Source organism: Pinus tabuliformis, chromosome 8 (assembly GCF_031772625.1).
Source record: "Pinus tabuliformis cultivar Carrire ecotype Pingquan chromosome 8, CPIR1, whole genome shotgun sequence".
In the NCBI taxonomy this organism is placed as follows: Eukaryota; Viridiplantae; Streptophyta; class Pinopsida; order Pinales; family Pinaceae; genus Pinus; species Pinus tabuliformis.
In genome coordinates this window covers 1,209,201,879-1,209,218,728 of record NC_142294.1, presented here as the reverse complement: position 1 = coordinate 1,209,218,728, position 16,850 = coordinate 1,209,201,879, and the positions used below count along the sequence as shown (strand labels likewise).

General features: G+C 39.3%; 1 protein-coding gene across 1 annotated transcript; it reads right to left on the bottom strand.

The window, feature by feature from the left end:
- Positions 1-8,058: 8,058 nt before the first annotated feature.
- Positions 8,059-12,192, bottom strand: LOC149239714 (uncharacterized). The gene is made up of 3 exons (XM_089369945.1): positions 10,551-12,192; positions 10,170-10,356; positions 8,059-9,568 (listed from the first exon to the last, which is right to left on the bottom strand). The coding sequence occupies exons 1-3, from the start codon at positions 12,190-12,192 to the stop codon at positions 8,059-8,061; spliced, it is 3,339 nt and encodes a 1,112-aa protein (XP_089226071.1).
- Between the last annotated feature and the right edge of the window lie 4,658 nt (positions 12,193-16,850).

Sequence of the window (16,850 nt, the reverse complement as noted above, 5' to 3'; positions counted from 1 at the left end):
CCTTGGAATAGATCAAGGCACGACGTCCTCAATCTACTAAGGCACGAAGATGCATGAAATAGGGACATGAAATATCTATTCTCCGGAATAAAAATACAACTCATGGGTAGCTCAGGAATGAATTTCCTTAATAAAATCTCATTTCTGATCATTTTTGAGTGACTTTCTAAAGATAGAGAGTCATCTCTAGCATCTCAAGTATGACTTTCCAAATATAGTAAATCATCTACAATCAAAGGGTAATCAAGTATAGTTGGAGGAAAAACACTTAACTTATCATTAATCAATCCTTATAGTTCTGTCTAGACTTAATACTCAATATTATTAATATTATTAGTATTATTATTATCTTTTATGAGACTATGATATTATTATTAAAAGGGAATTACAAGTCACCTTCATCTCCTTAATCACTTCACACCTCTCTCCTTAATGAATCTAATGGATCTATGTAAATATCTCTATCTCTTGTAATAATACATTACACTCCTTTTATGCACTTATCAAATAATGACATAATCCTCTTACACTCATTAAATACATGTCATAAAATATTCCTCTTACGCTCTCTTTAATGCATATGTTGCACTCTCTTTAACTAAGGCATGCATACCTCTCCTTAATGGCATGAGTTATACTCCTCTAAATGGAATACAAGGCATGCATATACTCCTCCTTTATGACAAGAATTTGTTTCTCCTCCTATATATGTGTCTCATGTATTCTCACTTGGGCGAGGTGCATTGTCATACCAAGAGTTGGAGAGACTTGAAGAGGATTGTGAGAGGAAGAGTCTTGGAGAGTAGCCAAATGTTGTTGAAATGAATATGAAATTCCTAAACTAAATTACTAAGTAGTTCTACCTGGTGGAGGATTCCATGAGTGGTATTGAGAGGAAGTGAAACTTATCTTCCTCACTTTGTCTTGTATATCTCTCTACTACTATATTTTGGTACTACTTGGGAGCTCTAACAACTCGGGGGTTCCAGGGGGAGAAGTTTTCCCTGGATGTGATTGGGTGGAAAACCGGATGGTTCACAATGAGGCTGTAAGGATATGCATACTCTCATTAGAGCTAGAGTATATTCCCATTTTTTTGGAGTTGTATAAATACACAACCAAGTAAGTTCATAAGCATTCTTGAGATTTCGGTTATTATTATTTTAAAGTGTTGTAAAACTTTCAATTTATTGGAACTTTCTATTTGTGAATGTTTATGATATATTTATAGAGTTAATTTTGAGCTAACCAATAATGAATGGTAGTTGTAGTTGAGAATGTACATGTAGGGGGGATTATGTTATGAAACCAGCTCACAAAAAGATAGAAAAGATAGATCAATGCCTTAAAAATAAGCCTCTTTGAGGGGGCAACCTCCTTTACATGACATAAATGAACAATTCATGGACGATACAAATGAAAATACCTCCTTTCTATATATAGGAGTCTAAGGGGTCATAACATAATCAGAGCCGACATAACAATAATAATGTAAAGGCACAATAATAACAATAATGGGCTTCTATGTGGCACAATAGTAACAATATGGGCACTATATGGGTACATCAATATAATAAGGAGGTTGTACTAATAACAATAAGGGGTTACACTAGTAGTATAGGGGCTTAACATGCCCCTCCCCTTCAAAAAGTGTTGTCCTCAACACTTGAGTAGTTCTTGATGCTTATCTATAAAATTCTTGTCCTCCCATGTGGAATCTTCAGTGGGTAATTTCTTCCACTTGATGAAATACTCTGAAATTGATTGATTTCGTAGCTATTGGGTTCTTGTTTCTGTGACTCCTCTAGGTTCCAATATGATTTTTCCTTCCTCTTCAATTTCTGGCAATATTGTTTGAATTGGGATCTTTTGAAACTTTTGAATAAGTGGCCATACTTCTTTGTCCTTCTTCCATTCATCCCTTGCTTCGTTTATCCAATCCGGTTAGATAATAGAAATAGCATAAAACAATGCTTTCACATCCTCATCCTTTCTTGAGAGTGCATCTGCAACAAAATTTTGCTTCCATTTTCTATAGATGATGTCAAAGTCATAACCCAACATATTTGTGACACATTTTTTCTATTCTTCTAAAGATAATAGTTGTTCTAAAAAGTATTTAAGACTATCTTGATCCATTTTTACCTTGAAGTGTCTTCCCATTTAGTAAGGTCACCATTTTTTAAGTGCATGTAGTATTGCCAACATTTCCTTCTCATAAATAGCTTACTTGAGATGTAGCAGTAAAAATACCCAATCACGTACATCAAAACATTTTTCACTATGATGTTGATCTACCTGTTGTTTCATTCGATTTTGCACCAAAGTGGCATTATCCTTTAAAAGTTCGAGAACTTGTTGTTGATGCCTCGATGTGATCTTTCACTGCTTGAACCTTTTTCTTCTTGATATGTACTTCTATCTTTAGAGTTTGAGGAGTGGTAATTTCTTCCAATCCTTTGCAAGATATGGTCGAATTCATTTCTTGATGCTTGATGTGACATTTCACTTCTTGAACATTTTTCTTCTTGATATGTCCTTCTATCTTGATAGTTTGAGGAGTGGTAATTCCAACCAATGAATTACAAGATATGGTTGGATTCATTTCTTCTTTCTTGATGTGATCTTTCACTTCTTACACCTTTTTCTTCTTGATATGTCCTTCTATCTTGAGAGTTTGAGGAGTGGTAATTCTTGCCAATTCTTTACAAGATATGGTCTGATTCATTTCTTCTTTCTCTGGGGTTGGGTCTTGGCATATATCCTCTTCTTTTGATGTTTCTTGATCCTTTTCTTCCTCCTCTTTATACTCTATGTAAAATAATTTCTTCTCAACACACTTATGACCTTTAGTGCATTTTCTATCACAATTGTAACAAAGCCCTTTTTCTCTTTTTCTTCCAATTGTTGTGGTGTAACCCTTGTAGGTTGTGGAAGGCTAGGAGAAACAACACTTCCATCTTTATAGTTGTGAGGGGTAGACTTCCTTGTTTCCATAATTTTACTTTCCACTATGTCACAGAGCCCTTTTACTCTTTCCAATTGTTGTGGTGTTGCTCTGAAGAAGGTGTTGCTCTTTGTATTCTCATAATGTGCTATCATTTCCTCCGTGAGAATTGACCACGTAACAAGTTGTTTACAAGAACAAATCCCTTTATACCATAAAAATTGATTCGGTTCTAAATATGAAGATGCAATACATACCTTTTGTAATAGTGGTACACTATGTAGATCAAAATATTGCTCCATCTGAAGTATCCAATTTACCGGATCTTTGCCATCAAACTTCCTCATATTGCCTTTTCTTGATTTTAGGAGCTCAATCTTGAAATGACTATAAATCTGTAATTTCGGTTCTTCCAGTTATGAAATTGCGACCTGCAGTAGCCCTCTGTGTCCTCTTTCTAATGTCACCAGTTTGATCGAATTTATATTCTCCAAGAAAGAGTTATGCACAATCTCCCAAGATAACCTGATTATATACCTTTTCAGAAGAGTGAATTTGTATTAAGTGCCACATGTCATTGTTTTGACCTTTGAGTCTAAAAAATATACACATGAAACTACAGTCCATCCTCTTTTTGTAACTTCTTATGAAATTGCAATTTGATGCTCAAAACAAAAATTATGATGATTTTCCCAAGGTCACCTGTTTGGAATGTAATTCAGGAGTCTGCAAAAAGACCAACTTCCTCAGATCATATCTCCACAAATATAGTGTGAAAAGCTTTGAACTTCAGAATCGAGGTTCAACATGATTTCATCTCAAATAGGATTTTTTTATAGCATTTGAAACATCGCAGAAAAAAATTTATAGCGCAAATACCACGATGATCTGTTTGGAGCAGTGAAACCCTAGAATCCAAAGCTCTGATACCAAATGTTATGAAACCAACTCATAAAAAGATAGAAAATATAGATCATTGCCTTAGAAATAAGCCTGTTCGAGGGGGCAACCTCCTTTACATTACATAAATGAACAATTCTTGGATGATACAAATGAAAATACCTCCTTTCTATATATAGGAGTATAAGGGGTCATAATATAATCAGAGCCGACATAACAATAATAATGTAAGGGCACAATAATAACAATAGTGGGCTTCTATGGGGCACAATAGTAACAATATGGGCACTACATGGGTACATCAATATAATAAGGGGGTTGTACTAATAAAAATAAGGGGTTACACTAGTAGTATAGGGGCCTAAAAGATTAAAACAAGAAAGTGTTGCTAAAGTTTTTAAGTTTAGTTTATAATGAATTTTCGTACATAGCAAGTTGTCATGAGTTGATGAAAATATCATATTAGCAAAAATTTGGGTTTTATTTCTCCATGTACAATTGTAGTTGAAGTTTGTGTACTAAATGTTTGACAAAAGTGATAAATGAGGTAGTAGGAATTTGTATTGTTGTTGTTTTAAGAAATCACATCCCTGAGCATTTCTGTTGCAATTCAGCTTAACATCAGGGGTTATCCATACCAAATGGTCCTTTAAACCCTCAATGTGATTCCAAAAAAGTAATTTTCAGAACCCATATCATAAATCTGGGTGATTTTGCATATTGTTGTTGCCAACTGTGTGCACCTATTGTCAAGTTTTGGGTGAAAGAATAAGATTATTTAGTCCCTATTTTAATTTTGTCATTTGAATAATTAATTTATAAATTTTATGAGCTAAATAGGTTGAGGAAGAATCTTAGATTCATGTCAAATTTCCTTAAGAGATTGTGACTTCCATGTGTTTGACAAAATGCCTCAATGTCTATAGATCACATGCATGGAAAATGTTTGTCAAAAAGCATCAATGGTTGTAGACTACATGCTTGCAAGTGTTTGTCAAAAGGACTCAATAGCTATAGCTTGCAGATTTTATGCTTACAAATTGTTTGTCAAAAGGCCTCAATGGATGTAGCTTTTGTGCATATAAATTGTTAGAGTAAATGTCCTACTTAGTGTAACTTTTATGTACTACAAAATTTATGAATAGATTATTTAATGGATGTAGCTTCCTATGTCTGCAAGTTTTTTTATGAATGTGAAAATGAATTTAATAATTTGTTGAAGTGTGAATAGGGAATATGATAGTTGTTACTTTTATGATCTAAAGCTTTCATTTAAAAAAGAGTTGTTGTTGGAAACGATTATGCAATGACTAATTCTGTAGGATTTTGTGCAAGTGAGCATAATAAGTTTTGTTTAAGTTGCATGTATTCATGGGTGAAATATTATGTTTCAATGGTTGTAGAAAACAACTAGTGTGCCTAATTTTGGCAAGTCCACTATTTTATTTGTCATTTTTTGAAGAATAATATGATTCTAAATTTGTAACAGTGGTTGCTCTTGCTGCAACATTCATTATACGAGTCTCATGCTTGAAGAAACGTTATTGGGAATTTTTAATTGATGAATCAATAAACATATAATATTTATTAGATTTATTGATGAAGAGAGGAATATTCCTCCTTTAGTTATCTTGTTATAAGTAGGTTAATCCTCATACCCTTATATGTGAATTTTGTGATAGAAGCATAATATTTTAGGTTCTTGTGACATACTTTTGTGGTTATGATGTCAAGAGTCAATAACTTAAAATTATTTAGCATAATCTAGGAGATCAAATAGGTTGATCTAGCTTAATGATTGCACATGGTATTATGGTGGAATTTATTTCTAGTCTTACTTAGAGCTCACATATAAGTATGAAAATAACACATGTTTCTTTTAAAATTGAGGAGAAATGTGCTTTGGAATTGGTTTTAAGGGAAAGTTATCACCGACTTCTTATGTGATATTCTTATATTGAAATCGATAAAGGAACATGATTACATGATAACTAAGTCAGTAATGTTACAAAAAAAAAATAGAGTACTAGTGATTAATGTGACCTCTACTTTATATTATTGATGGTTGGTAAGGTGGGACCTTACACACACCTACATATTGGTATGATTGATATCAACAAACATGACGTTCAACGAATCATTTTCTGGAAAATCAATCTTTCAAATGACATAAGCCATGGTAGTGGTCATGGTCTTATGCATCACATGGAGGGGATTTAGGTTCACAATGGAAACGACATCCAAAAATGCTCTTCTTTGGAGATTTGTGAAATAAAATTATATCCAACCATCAACACAATGGGACTCGGAAATTTAAGTCTCAATTCCCAAAATATCATATTCAAAATGAAGGTGTGAAAATTAAGCGATAAAAACTAAAAACCTACAACCCTTAGGAAAACACAAGATTTAAATTCTAGGCTAAATTTTCCAAAAACTGAAAACATAACCTTCTTTGAACCTATGATAAATAATAACCGGGCTGAAATGTGTACAAATACCCCCTAAATGTGGTAAATTACAAAAGTTTTCACCTCAAATATTATGATTTCATTCTTGATACAAAAGTATGATATAAACAGAAAAATCCTCAAATTAAAATATAATAATAAAGCCATACAAACATAGACAAATTTCTCGGTTCTTGGCCCTTACAAATGAAATTGATTCTTGGACTTGTTCGGCTCCATGTCTTTGCTAGAGAAGAAATGAATGTTTTGAGGGCATAAGTTTGGGAATCTTTCTCTTTGGTAAAGGGGGGTTTGGGGGGTGACTATTCTATAAGCCTCCACACAATGAGAACAAATCAATGCTAAAAGAAATAGGAGATACCCTATATTAGCAGAAAGACTTTCACAAATTCCTGACAACCAATCTTGCTTTTAACTGCTCCTGGTGTCTAGTACAATATTACGTGATCTTCCTAATGTTTTTATTTTAACTTATGAATAAATTTGGTTGAAATGGAATTATGTTTCTTTGGGATAAACCTTCAAATCCATAAACCCCATTACAATTTAATATGGTGACGATAATATTAATAAGATCAGATGTTCGTGGAATATCCAACAAATATTTTTTGGATGTCTAACGATTTTTTGTTAGAATGTTCATTGGATATCGAACAAGTGTTATTTGGAATTTTCATCGAATATATGGCGAACACAATTATTATTGGATATCCAATGAAATTGAAAGATTTGAGAATATATTTTGAACATTCAACTCTTTGACACATATCCGACAAACATCGAGGCTTTAAAAAAATGCAAAAAATGTGAGTAAAATATGACAGTATGATTGGACTGCTATCACTAGCCCTTAGCATCATATTTATAGTTGAGTTGTTGGCTAGTGAAGAACACTCATATTCTTGGAGATAGTGCTTCTTGAAAAAACTATCTATCTATTTGTAAGTTCACTTGTCTTAGTTACATTGTAAGTGGGAGAATTCTTAGTTGAAGTCAACACCCTTTCAAATTTGATTGCAAGTGTTTTTTGTGCCTTGAGAAAATGGCCAAACTTAATGGAGTATTAGAGTTACTTAATACTATGATACTATCTATTGTTGATGACATAGTGAAAATTAGAAAAGCCACTATTATTGATATTACAATGTGTCTACAACATGCATAGGAGAAGATTGAGTTTCTCCAACTTGAGTCACGACTATAATAAGATGAGCTACAACAGAAGAGTCATCATTTTGAACTAGTTTTTGTTCAAACAAATATCTTTTTGAGCTTGAGACATACTCCCATTAGCAACCAGAAATTGATCAAACTAGTGAGGTTGAAGTTTTTTTTTTCCAAGGAAAAAAGCAAACTCTTTTTATAAGCAATAAAAAAAGTTACAAAGCACATGAGTTAACATTCTGCCACAGAACCGCCTGGGGAAGGCAAGAAACTCCTCTGAGGAGGATCAACGAACACCCCATCCAAGTGCTGATCAAAGAAACAAACTGTTCGCTGCCAGGGCAGCCTTATCCTGAGATAATCAACATAACAAAAACTAAAACAGTCACATGGGCCTCCTTACATAAGGAAAACAGCCCACGCAAACAGTGATGTAAAAACAAATACTGCTCTTCAAAACGGAGCATCCAGAGTGTTTAGTGTATCAGAAGAAAAAACCAGTACTACATATGCCACCTGTTTTCGTATAGCCAGATAAAACAGTGCATATAACGTGAAACCAAAAAGAAACAGAGTCTATCCATATGGGGGAAGATCCGACACACGGATCTGGTCCATCTGCTGTTCAGTTATCCTCCAAGTACCCACAACTTGTTGCAAACCTGTTTTAGAAAGCCCATCTGCTTCTTCATTGAATTCCCTGTATATATGATCAATATAAAATACATTAAACTGTTGAATTAAAGATTGAATCTCTTCTATTAAAGGTAACAAAATGTAGTGCTGGCATCTAAATTTCCCAGTAACCCAGTTAACCGCATTCATAGAGTCTCCAAAAATCTGAACTGTGAGGATATTTTTGTGTATTAACCAACAAAGAAGAAGCTTTAGAGCAGAGAGTTCCGCAAAATTGTTTGTGCCCACTCCGATTCCTACTGAGGCCTTTAGAGAGTGCGATGCATTTATGTGAATACTAATCCCTGCCCCCGTGATATTGTCTTGCGCTGCACCGTCGAAAAAAGCCCATGGTACCCCATCTCTGATTCGGAATTCCTTCCTCCGGTTTTTACTAGATTGATCTTCCTTTAATGGGATACTATCCAGAATGGCTTTGCTCTGGATGGCGATAGCAGCCTCAGAATTCTTTGATTCTCTGAAAATACTTCTATTTCTGGCTAGCCAGATCCCCCAGCAAACGATAGGCGGCAAATTCCTCAGGTTCTTCTCTTGGAATTTCTTCCACCAATATTCCCATGCAGTGGATAGGTTATCTCCTTCCCATTTTAATTTAATCGCTATCAACCTTTCCACTTCCAGCCATACTTGTCTTGTGAATGGGCATGAGAGAAAAAGGTGGGATATGGATTCAGAGGCCGCACAACACAGCGGACATCTACCAGGTCCCTGCTTAAAACGGGATTGAAGAACATCCCAGGTAGGAATCTTTTGATTTAAAGCACACCAGAAGAAAATTCTAGCTTTTTTCGGACACTTTAATTTGAACAGAGGTTTCGACCACCAGACCGGAGGAGTCCAACCTTTGTTTTTCATCAAGTAATTGTATCCTGCCTTTGGAGAGTAGTTCCCTGTTTCCGCATGTGCCCACACCAAAGTATCCGGCCTGTCCAGCAATCTAACATTTGATCTTCTCAATTCTTGAATAAATCTTTTCCAATCTTCTCTCCACAAGATATTTATTCCCAGCTCCTCTTCTGACTTCCAAGCTTGCCCCCAAATAGTAGTTCGCTCCATACATGCAATCTGCCTTAAACTTCTGATTCCTATTTCATCCAAATGAAGGAGCAAACCGGGAGAGAGAGCAAAGTCATCACTGCACCCCACCCACGGGTCCCTGCCAATCCTCATGCTTTCACCGTTTCCAACCCGCCATGCCAGTCCTTGTTCAATTATCTTGAAGGCCTCTGTGGTGGCTTTCCAGATCACCGAACAATTCCTTCCTTTTTTGAGTGGGGATCTTATCCATTCTTCTAGTGGAGTGGGATCGATGTACTTCCTCCTAACCACCCTTGTCCAGAGATTCTCCATAGAAATAATTCGCCAACCTGACTTGGCCGCTAAAGCTTGACTAAAATCAGTGAGAATTTTTAAGCCCCATCCCCCCTAATCTTTTGGCCTTGCTATTTTATCCCACGCCACCCATGGAAGAACTGAGTCCTCCTTTGATCCTGACCACAAAAATCTGCTACATATCTGTCTTATTTTGTGCAAGATCCCTTTTGGTATCCAGGTCAAGGCTGCCCAGTAGACCGGGATAGCCTGAAGAACTGAGTTTATCAAAGTAAGTCTCCCTACCCTAGACAGCCACTTGTAGCTCCAGTGAGATATTTTCTGCTCAATCTTCGCTACCAGCCAATTCCAATCCTGCTTTCTGTATGAGGATGGCTTGAGCCAAAACCCAAGGTATTTGAAAGGCTGTTCCATGCTACAGGTTCCAAAAGGCAGCTGTGCAGTAATTGAAGCCTCCTCTTGTCTACTGAAACCTTCAAAAATTAGTTGAGATTTCCTATCATTTATTTGGAGTCCTGTTGCTTTCAGGAATTGATCTAAAATGAGTTTAATTTCAACAATTTCATCTACATTCCCATTGGTAAACAACAGAATGTCATCAACAAAAAGCAGATGAGTAATAAATAAGTTAACAGCCACTTCCAAACCTTTGACCAAACCTGAACGTTTTGCCTTTAGGATGAGCCTGCTTAAGCCTTCTGCTGCTAGAAGAAATAGCAAAGGGGAGAGTGGACACCCCTGGCGCAGACCTCTTTGGCTTTTGAAGAAATGTGAGGCCGCTCCATTTATCAGAACAGCAAAATTTACATTGGTTATGCACCCCATGATCCATTTTATAAAGCCCACCTGGAAACCAAGGTGTGTCAGGAGCATCTTTAGATAAGTCCAGCTGACCCTATCATAAGCTTTGGATAGATCAATTTTGAGCACTGCCCCCTTCTTGTTTGCCTGCCTAAGGCTGTGAATAGTTTCTTGAGCTACTCCGATAGCTTCATGAATTTGCCTCCCGTCCAGAAACCCAAATTGTTCCTTTGAAATACAGCTTGATAAGCTTGGTTTCAAACGGACTGCAATGACCTTTGCTATGATCTTGTAGATGGTATTGCACAACGAAATAGGCCTGAAGTCTTCAAAGGATTCGGGATCTTCTTTTTTTGGAATCAGAGCAATGAAGGTTGCATTGAACGGGCCATAGATTTCACCTTTTGTTCTAGACTCCTCTACAACCTCAGTCAGTTCTGGTCCTATGGAATCAAAGAAGTGTGTGAAAAGTTCTATGGTCCAACCATCGGGCCCAGGGCTTTTATCTTTTGCCATTGACTTTATAACACCTTCCACTTCCTCCTTTGTCACTTCTCTGAAGAGATCTTCCGCCTCCTCCTCCTCCACAAAGCGAGGAAAAGCCTGAGCAGTTCGAATTATTTCCGGCAGAGAAATCCCCCCGGGATCAGCGAAGAGGGCCTGAAAATGTTTCTTTCCCATATCGGACAAGTCTTCAAAGGAGGAGGCCACCCTACCTTCCGAATCCCTCAATTTCCAGATAGTATTCGCATTCCTCCTCCCTTTTGCATAATTATGAAAAAATTTTGTATTCTCATCCCCTGCTTTCAGCCAGATAGCTCTACTTTTCATTCTCCACTCCTCTTCTCTATCTAGCAAAATCTTCGCTCTTTTCTTCTCTAAGACCAAAATTTGTTCTTTTGATTCCATGGAGACATAAGCATCAGATTCTGGGTCTTCAAGAGCCCCCAGGGCCTCGTCAATGGTTTCTAATTCTTCCACTTGTTTTTTCCTTCTATCAGAAGCCCATTCAATGGCTGCTTTTTTGAGTCTTTTAAGGTTTTCCATGAAGAACGCCGCTCTATTCCCCATATAGTCCAAACCCGGATGTCTCCATGTTTCGTTAAAGAGTTTTTTGAAGGACTCCTCTTGAAGCCACGAGGGATTGAATTTGAAAGGCGCGGCCGGTTTCGGGGGAGATTTTGACAGTTCCAGTATAATGGGGAAGTGGTCCGAATTCCCCCCTTCCCCGACCCATTGACGAAAACATGGAATCCTGGAGGCCAACCTTTCACTGAGCAGAAATCTATCCAGCCTTTTCGCAATCCTCTCCTCCCCTGTCCTTCTATTCCTCCATGTTGGTTTAGTTTTTATTAGATTAACATCAATCAGCTGATGAACCTGAAGAGCATTAGCAAAGAAATCAGAGAGGGGATCCTCCCTCGCTAGAGGCCCCCAAGCTTCAGATATTCCCAATGAAAAATTAAGGTCCCCCCCGATGATAAGATTCTCGACTTTCAACAGGTTTTTTGAGAGGAGGTCGTTCCAAAAAAGAACCCTTCCCTGGCAAGGGCCGTATATATTAACAATGGTCAAAGGAAAATCAAAATCAGAGGACATCACCTCCATTCCCATAACATTTGTTAATCCCCACGTACTCAAAGTCTTCAGCCTTCCAATTTTGATTCCAATAGCCAGACCTCCCGAGTGTCCTGATGCATCCACAGCTAGAAAACTCCAGCCCGGGAGTAGAGAACTAAGAGCCGATTCCACTTCCAAGCTTTTGCCTAAAGTCTCTTGAAGGAAAACTATGTCTGGGTTGCATCGAGAAATAAGATCTTTTAGAGCTAGTTTTTTAGGCTTACTAGCTAAACCTCTACAATTCCAAGAGAGACAGATCATTTTAACACCGTTTCAGGGGGTTTTGCTGCTCTAAGCGCCCCAGGAATTGTCATCTGTTTACCATCAGCCACATCAAAAATTGCTTTTGCTTGGGTTTTTGAAAGCATGGACTTCCGCCCTCTTCCCTTCTTTGTAAAACTTTTAGGTGTCTCAGTCCCTAAACCTCCTACAGGCTCCGAAAGCTCGGTTGAACAAACGGGTTTCTTACTTAGGGATCTCAGATTATAGTGCCGTGCAACAGAAGTCCCATTTCCATTACTCAGAGGGGGGAAATCCTCACAGTTCAGATTTAGGGAGGGAAGGGCGTCAGATAGGTTATCAATATTATGCACTACTTCATTACAATTGTTTAACTTAGACAGGCCCCCAACCATAGAATCAATTTTAATAGCAGAGAGATACGAGGAAGACTGCATACCCGGATGTTCGTCTCCAACGACGGCATCCTGCACAGGAGCGGAGGAATCCATCAGCGGCTGGTCATCTGAAGGGCGCATCTGGATGTCGTCGTCCTTTGGTTGATCCTCCTCGACTCGGTTCACCATCTCTTCCGCTTCCTCTTCCACGACAATCTTCTCCTCCACCTTGTTTTCAGCTTGCTTCATGAATTCAACCCATTCCTCATCATCCTTTTGAGTCCTCCTCTTTCGCCTTCCCAACGGGCAATCCCTCGCCAGATGCCCGTATTCGTGACAGCGATGACAACGAAAAGGGAGGAGTTCATAATCCAGCTTCTGTTCTATTTCATACTCCTTGTAACACAGCGTGATTGATTTTGCTAGGCCCTCTTTAGGGTTAAGTCTCACCAGGATCCTTGCCACCCTTTTCTCAAAGGTGTGCAGGTATGATCTGTCTGCATCCAAATATGTTCCCAGCAGGTTCCCTATCGACTTAAACACAGAATCCGCCCATAGGTAAGGTGGTAAACTCGGTGCCCTGACCCACACAGGGAATTCATCCACCTTCTCTGTATCAGCATCGAAAAGAGGCGTCCACCTTTTGAAGAATACCGGCCGGCTTCCAAAGGCCCAGTTCTGCCCTTCAACCCACTCCAAAGCTTCCTTGCAGTCAAAACTGATCATAAACCAGCCTTTTACAAGAGCATTTGATTTGAATGAGGCCGCTGGTGTTCCAGCCCACAGCCTCTCCGCCCACATTCTTAGGGCTTTACCTGAGACAGGCCTCCCTCTTATCCTGCCTACCAACGTCACCTCTGCCACATCAATAACATCCTCCACCTGCACATCCATGCCCAAGATCAATTTCGCAAAACACTTCGTCTTCAAGGGTTTTGATTTCTTCCTCTTGGTCCCTGCCCTTCTCAGATCCGTCTCATCAGGCTGGTCCCCCAGATCCGGGACTTGTGCATCTGTTCTCCCCCGCGCCTCATCTTCTGCCCCTGCTGCTCCTGACGAGGGTTCGACCAGGCCTTCAATCGGGCTACCATTCTGTTCTGCCAGCAAAGGGGCATTTGCCTCTTCTTTTCCCGCACCAAAACCCTGCTTATCAAAAGCGCCCGGTTCAAACCCCTCCTCTCCCGTAATCCTCTGAGGGAAACCCTTTGGGAAAAGACCCCTGTTAACCGCCGCCGATTTGATATTCCCACCGGTCTCGCTCCGTGGAGCTTTTAAGCCCCCGACGGGCCTCCAAACCCCCACATTCTGCACAGAGTTTATGATGTCCTCTAACCCTCCTGATGGGTATGGAATTTTTGAGGGCGATAGCAGCTTACCATTCGGATCAGTAACACCTCTGCCTCCTCGTGAGTTCGGTGCAGATACCAGAGTTTCTTTCACAAGTTCTTTCCCGGGAAAACCCAGATTCCCCGAGAGGTCCCAGCTCTCATCCAGCAAGACTTTTGCGTAGCTTGAGGTTCTTGAGCCCGCCCCCACTGCCGTAGCAGTTCCGTGACCTTCAGACTTACCAAGAAGCTCTCTCAATGTCTGTGCATTTACCTCCTTACCCCAGACAGTGAGCAGATCTTCGGGAGATGGGTCCAGCTCCACCGACTCACTTGAAATTACCATTGTAAAAAATTAAAACCAAAATAGAACCTTGCAACCGTTACCCGCGACAGACGCTGAAACCGCCTTCAGGCAAACAGTGAAGGAAAACGCAGCTTGATCGGAGCAGTAAAAACCAAAAGGAGCTCACGGGCGTTAAAACCACATATACCGCCTTTGCCCCAACCTTTACCAGAAACAGGAGTCCGCCCGTCGGTTTGTGCAAAAATTCTTAGACCGTCGCCCGTACCGCCTTTGACCCACGCTGCTTGCCTCAGCACTGAGCTGCTGCCAGCTTTGCAGGCCCAGTACCTGCGTGTCCTCTGCATAGGCCTGCCTCACCTAGGCCTAGGGCCTAGGGTTCCAGCATCGAAACCCTCCAAAGCCATCCCAACCCATTAGTGAGGTTGAAGTTATTTCCCATCAATTTCCCATTTCAGGAGCAGATATACATGAAGATGAAAAGTTTCAGGTTCCACTTCATCATTAGACCTTAGGAAGAGCTTATTAGCAACAAGAACAAAATTGGTGTTGGATATGACAAGGAGGTTTTCTTTCACTTTCCAGACTACTCTAAACCCATCAAGTTTCAGAGTGTTAGGTTTCTTCAAGGAAACTCAACTTCGCTTGTCCCTTTTCCTTAACCACATCAGAGTGTTAAATGCCAACATTGTGATTGGGTTAGCCATGTGAAATATTAGAGTTTTGATCTTCAACCTTGTGGGAATTGTCAACAAACACTCATCATTCAAACAAATGTTCTAAAAATAAGACTTCTACATGAACAAAGATTTACCTTAGATAGATTTCTTCTGGGAAATGATCTTCAATATCCAAGAAGATATATTGGTCATACCTCATATTTCATTCTCAAGTATTGACTCATCTTACAATGGATATTTCTTCATCTTCTCACCTTATATTTGACAAGGGGAAATTGATGGTCAACTACTTACTTCGAATATTTATGAAGCAAGTGTTGATTTGATGGGTCCTGACCCAAGTTCAGAGTTAAGTTTACCAAACAAATCCCTACACTACTGGCCCTTTCGACATCAATCTGCAAAGCACTAACCGAAGTCTCACCTGAAGCAGTATGGGGGGATGTCAGAACCAAGTTTCCGCACCCAGAGATGGTTATGATGTTGTTTTATTCCCTAAATCTACCTTCACGTAGATCGATAAGCCTTTTAGGGCTTATCGATATACTTCTCCTAATCACCCTTAGACCTTCGTGAAGGTCTACGACTATCTTCCACGGACCCTGAACAGGTGAATCTACAACTTATGCACCTCTGTAATCACTCCCAAGTCTGTTATTGCCCAAATCAGCTTAAGTATCTGATAACTTTAACATGAATTAAGATATTCTTCACGTAAATAGATATTATGACTTACATTCATATAACAATGTAAAAAATACAGATTGATGCATCAACACAACATTAATTCATAAACCCATTATTCCTCATGACATAATCACATTTATTCATAACAGAAGTAAAAGGGACCAAACACATATATTTATGGAACAATCTCTTTATTAATGCTCCAGATCTTCTTACATACTCAAACTACCTTGTGCACACAGCTGCAGGGGTCTACACACTCATCTGCGGACTTCAACCCTAGGCCTTTGCACACTCACCTGTAAAGCCTCTTCCTATGCTAAGTCTCTCACTCTTAGCTCTCCCAAAACCCCCCAAAGACTCATAAACTCTAGCTTACTTACTTTCCTCCATTTTTATACAATCCCATGGTCCACAGACCATGGGTAGATCTCAAAAACTGACACAACTTATCTAAACTAAGGTTGGAAAACAATTTTATCTTTAGACATCTTCACGCTCTGCTACCACAAAATGCAAAGACTTTACATTCTTTACACAAAATTCAGGCCTTCTACTGCAAAACCTGGATGTTTAACCCAAAATTGACCCCCAGGGGACTCATTCCCAACATGCCCCTAACACAAACATGGTGACTCACCCTCGAGTCACTCGGATGGCACAGAGATCTTGTCACACAAACCTCCCAGTTTGACCTAAACAATTGCTACCTCGGCGGCGCACTGCATCGCTGCCTGCTTCAGCTCTTCAACCAATTATTCATTCACAGAACCATTAATTCTAGGTTGGCAACAAATTTGCAGAGATCTGGTCCATAAAGTTCGACTTAAATGCGCCCTTCCCCCCTACTCCATTTGGCCGTTTTTTCATCGTCAAATCGTGAACAATGACTTTAACGGTCACTTTCCGGCTGCTCCGTGTGGTTGCTTCCTTAGTAGCGCACCCCCTACGTTCTTCCATGGGAATTGTGACATATGTTTGTTCCACGCAGTTCCCCAATCATGCAGCTCTCCGACCCAAGCAATGTAGTTTATAGTCCTGCGCTTCCTTTCAACTGCGTGGACCATTGAGAATGTGCTTCTATCATATATTCACCTAGTTGGATCACGTATGTATGGCTTCAATTGGCTGCCATTCACCTTCCCTGGGAAGGGTTCTCCATTCAATTTGATGAACTGAACTACTCCACCATCGGTAATTTCCTTGATGACATATGGTCCTAGCCAGTGCATCCCAAATTTCCCTGAGAATTTATCAAATTTACTATCATATAACAATGCCAGATCATTTACCTTGAAGGTACACA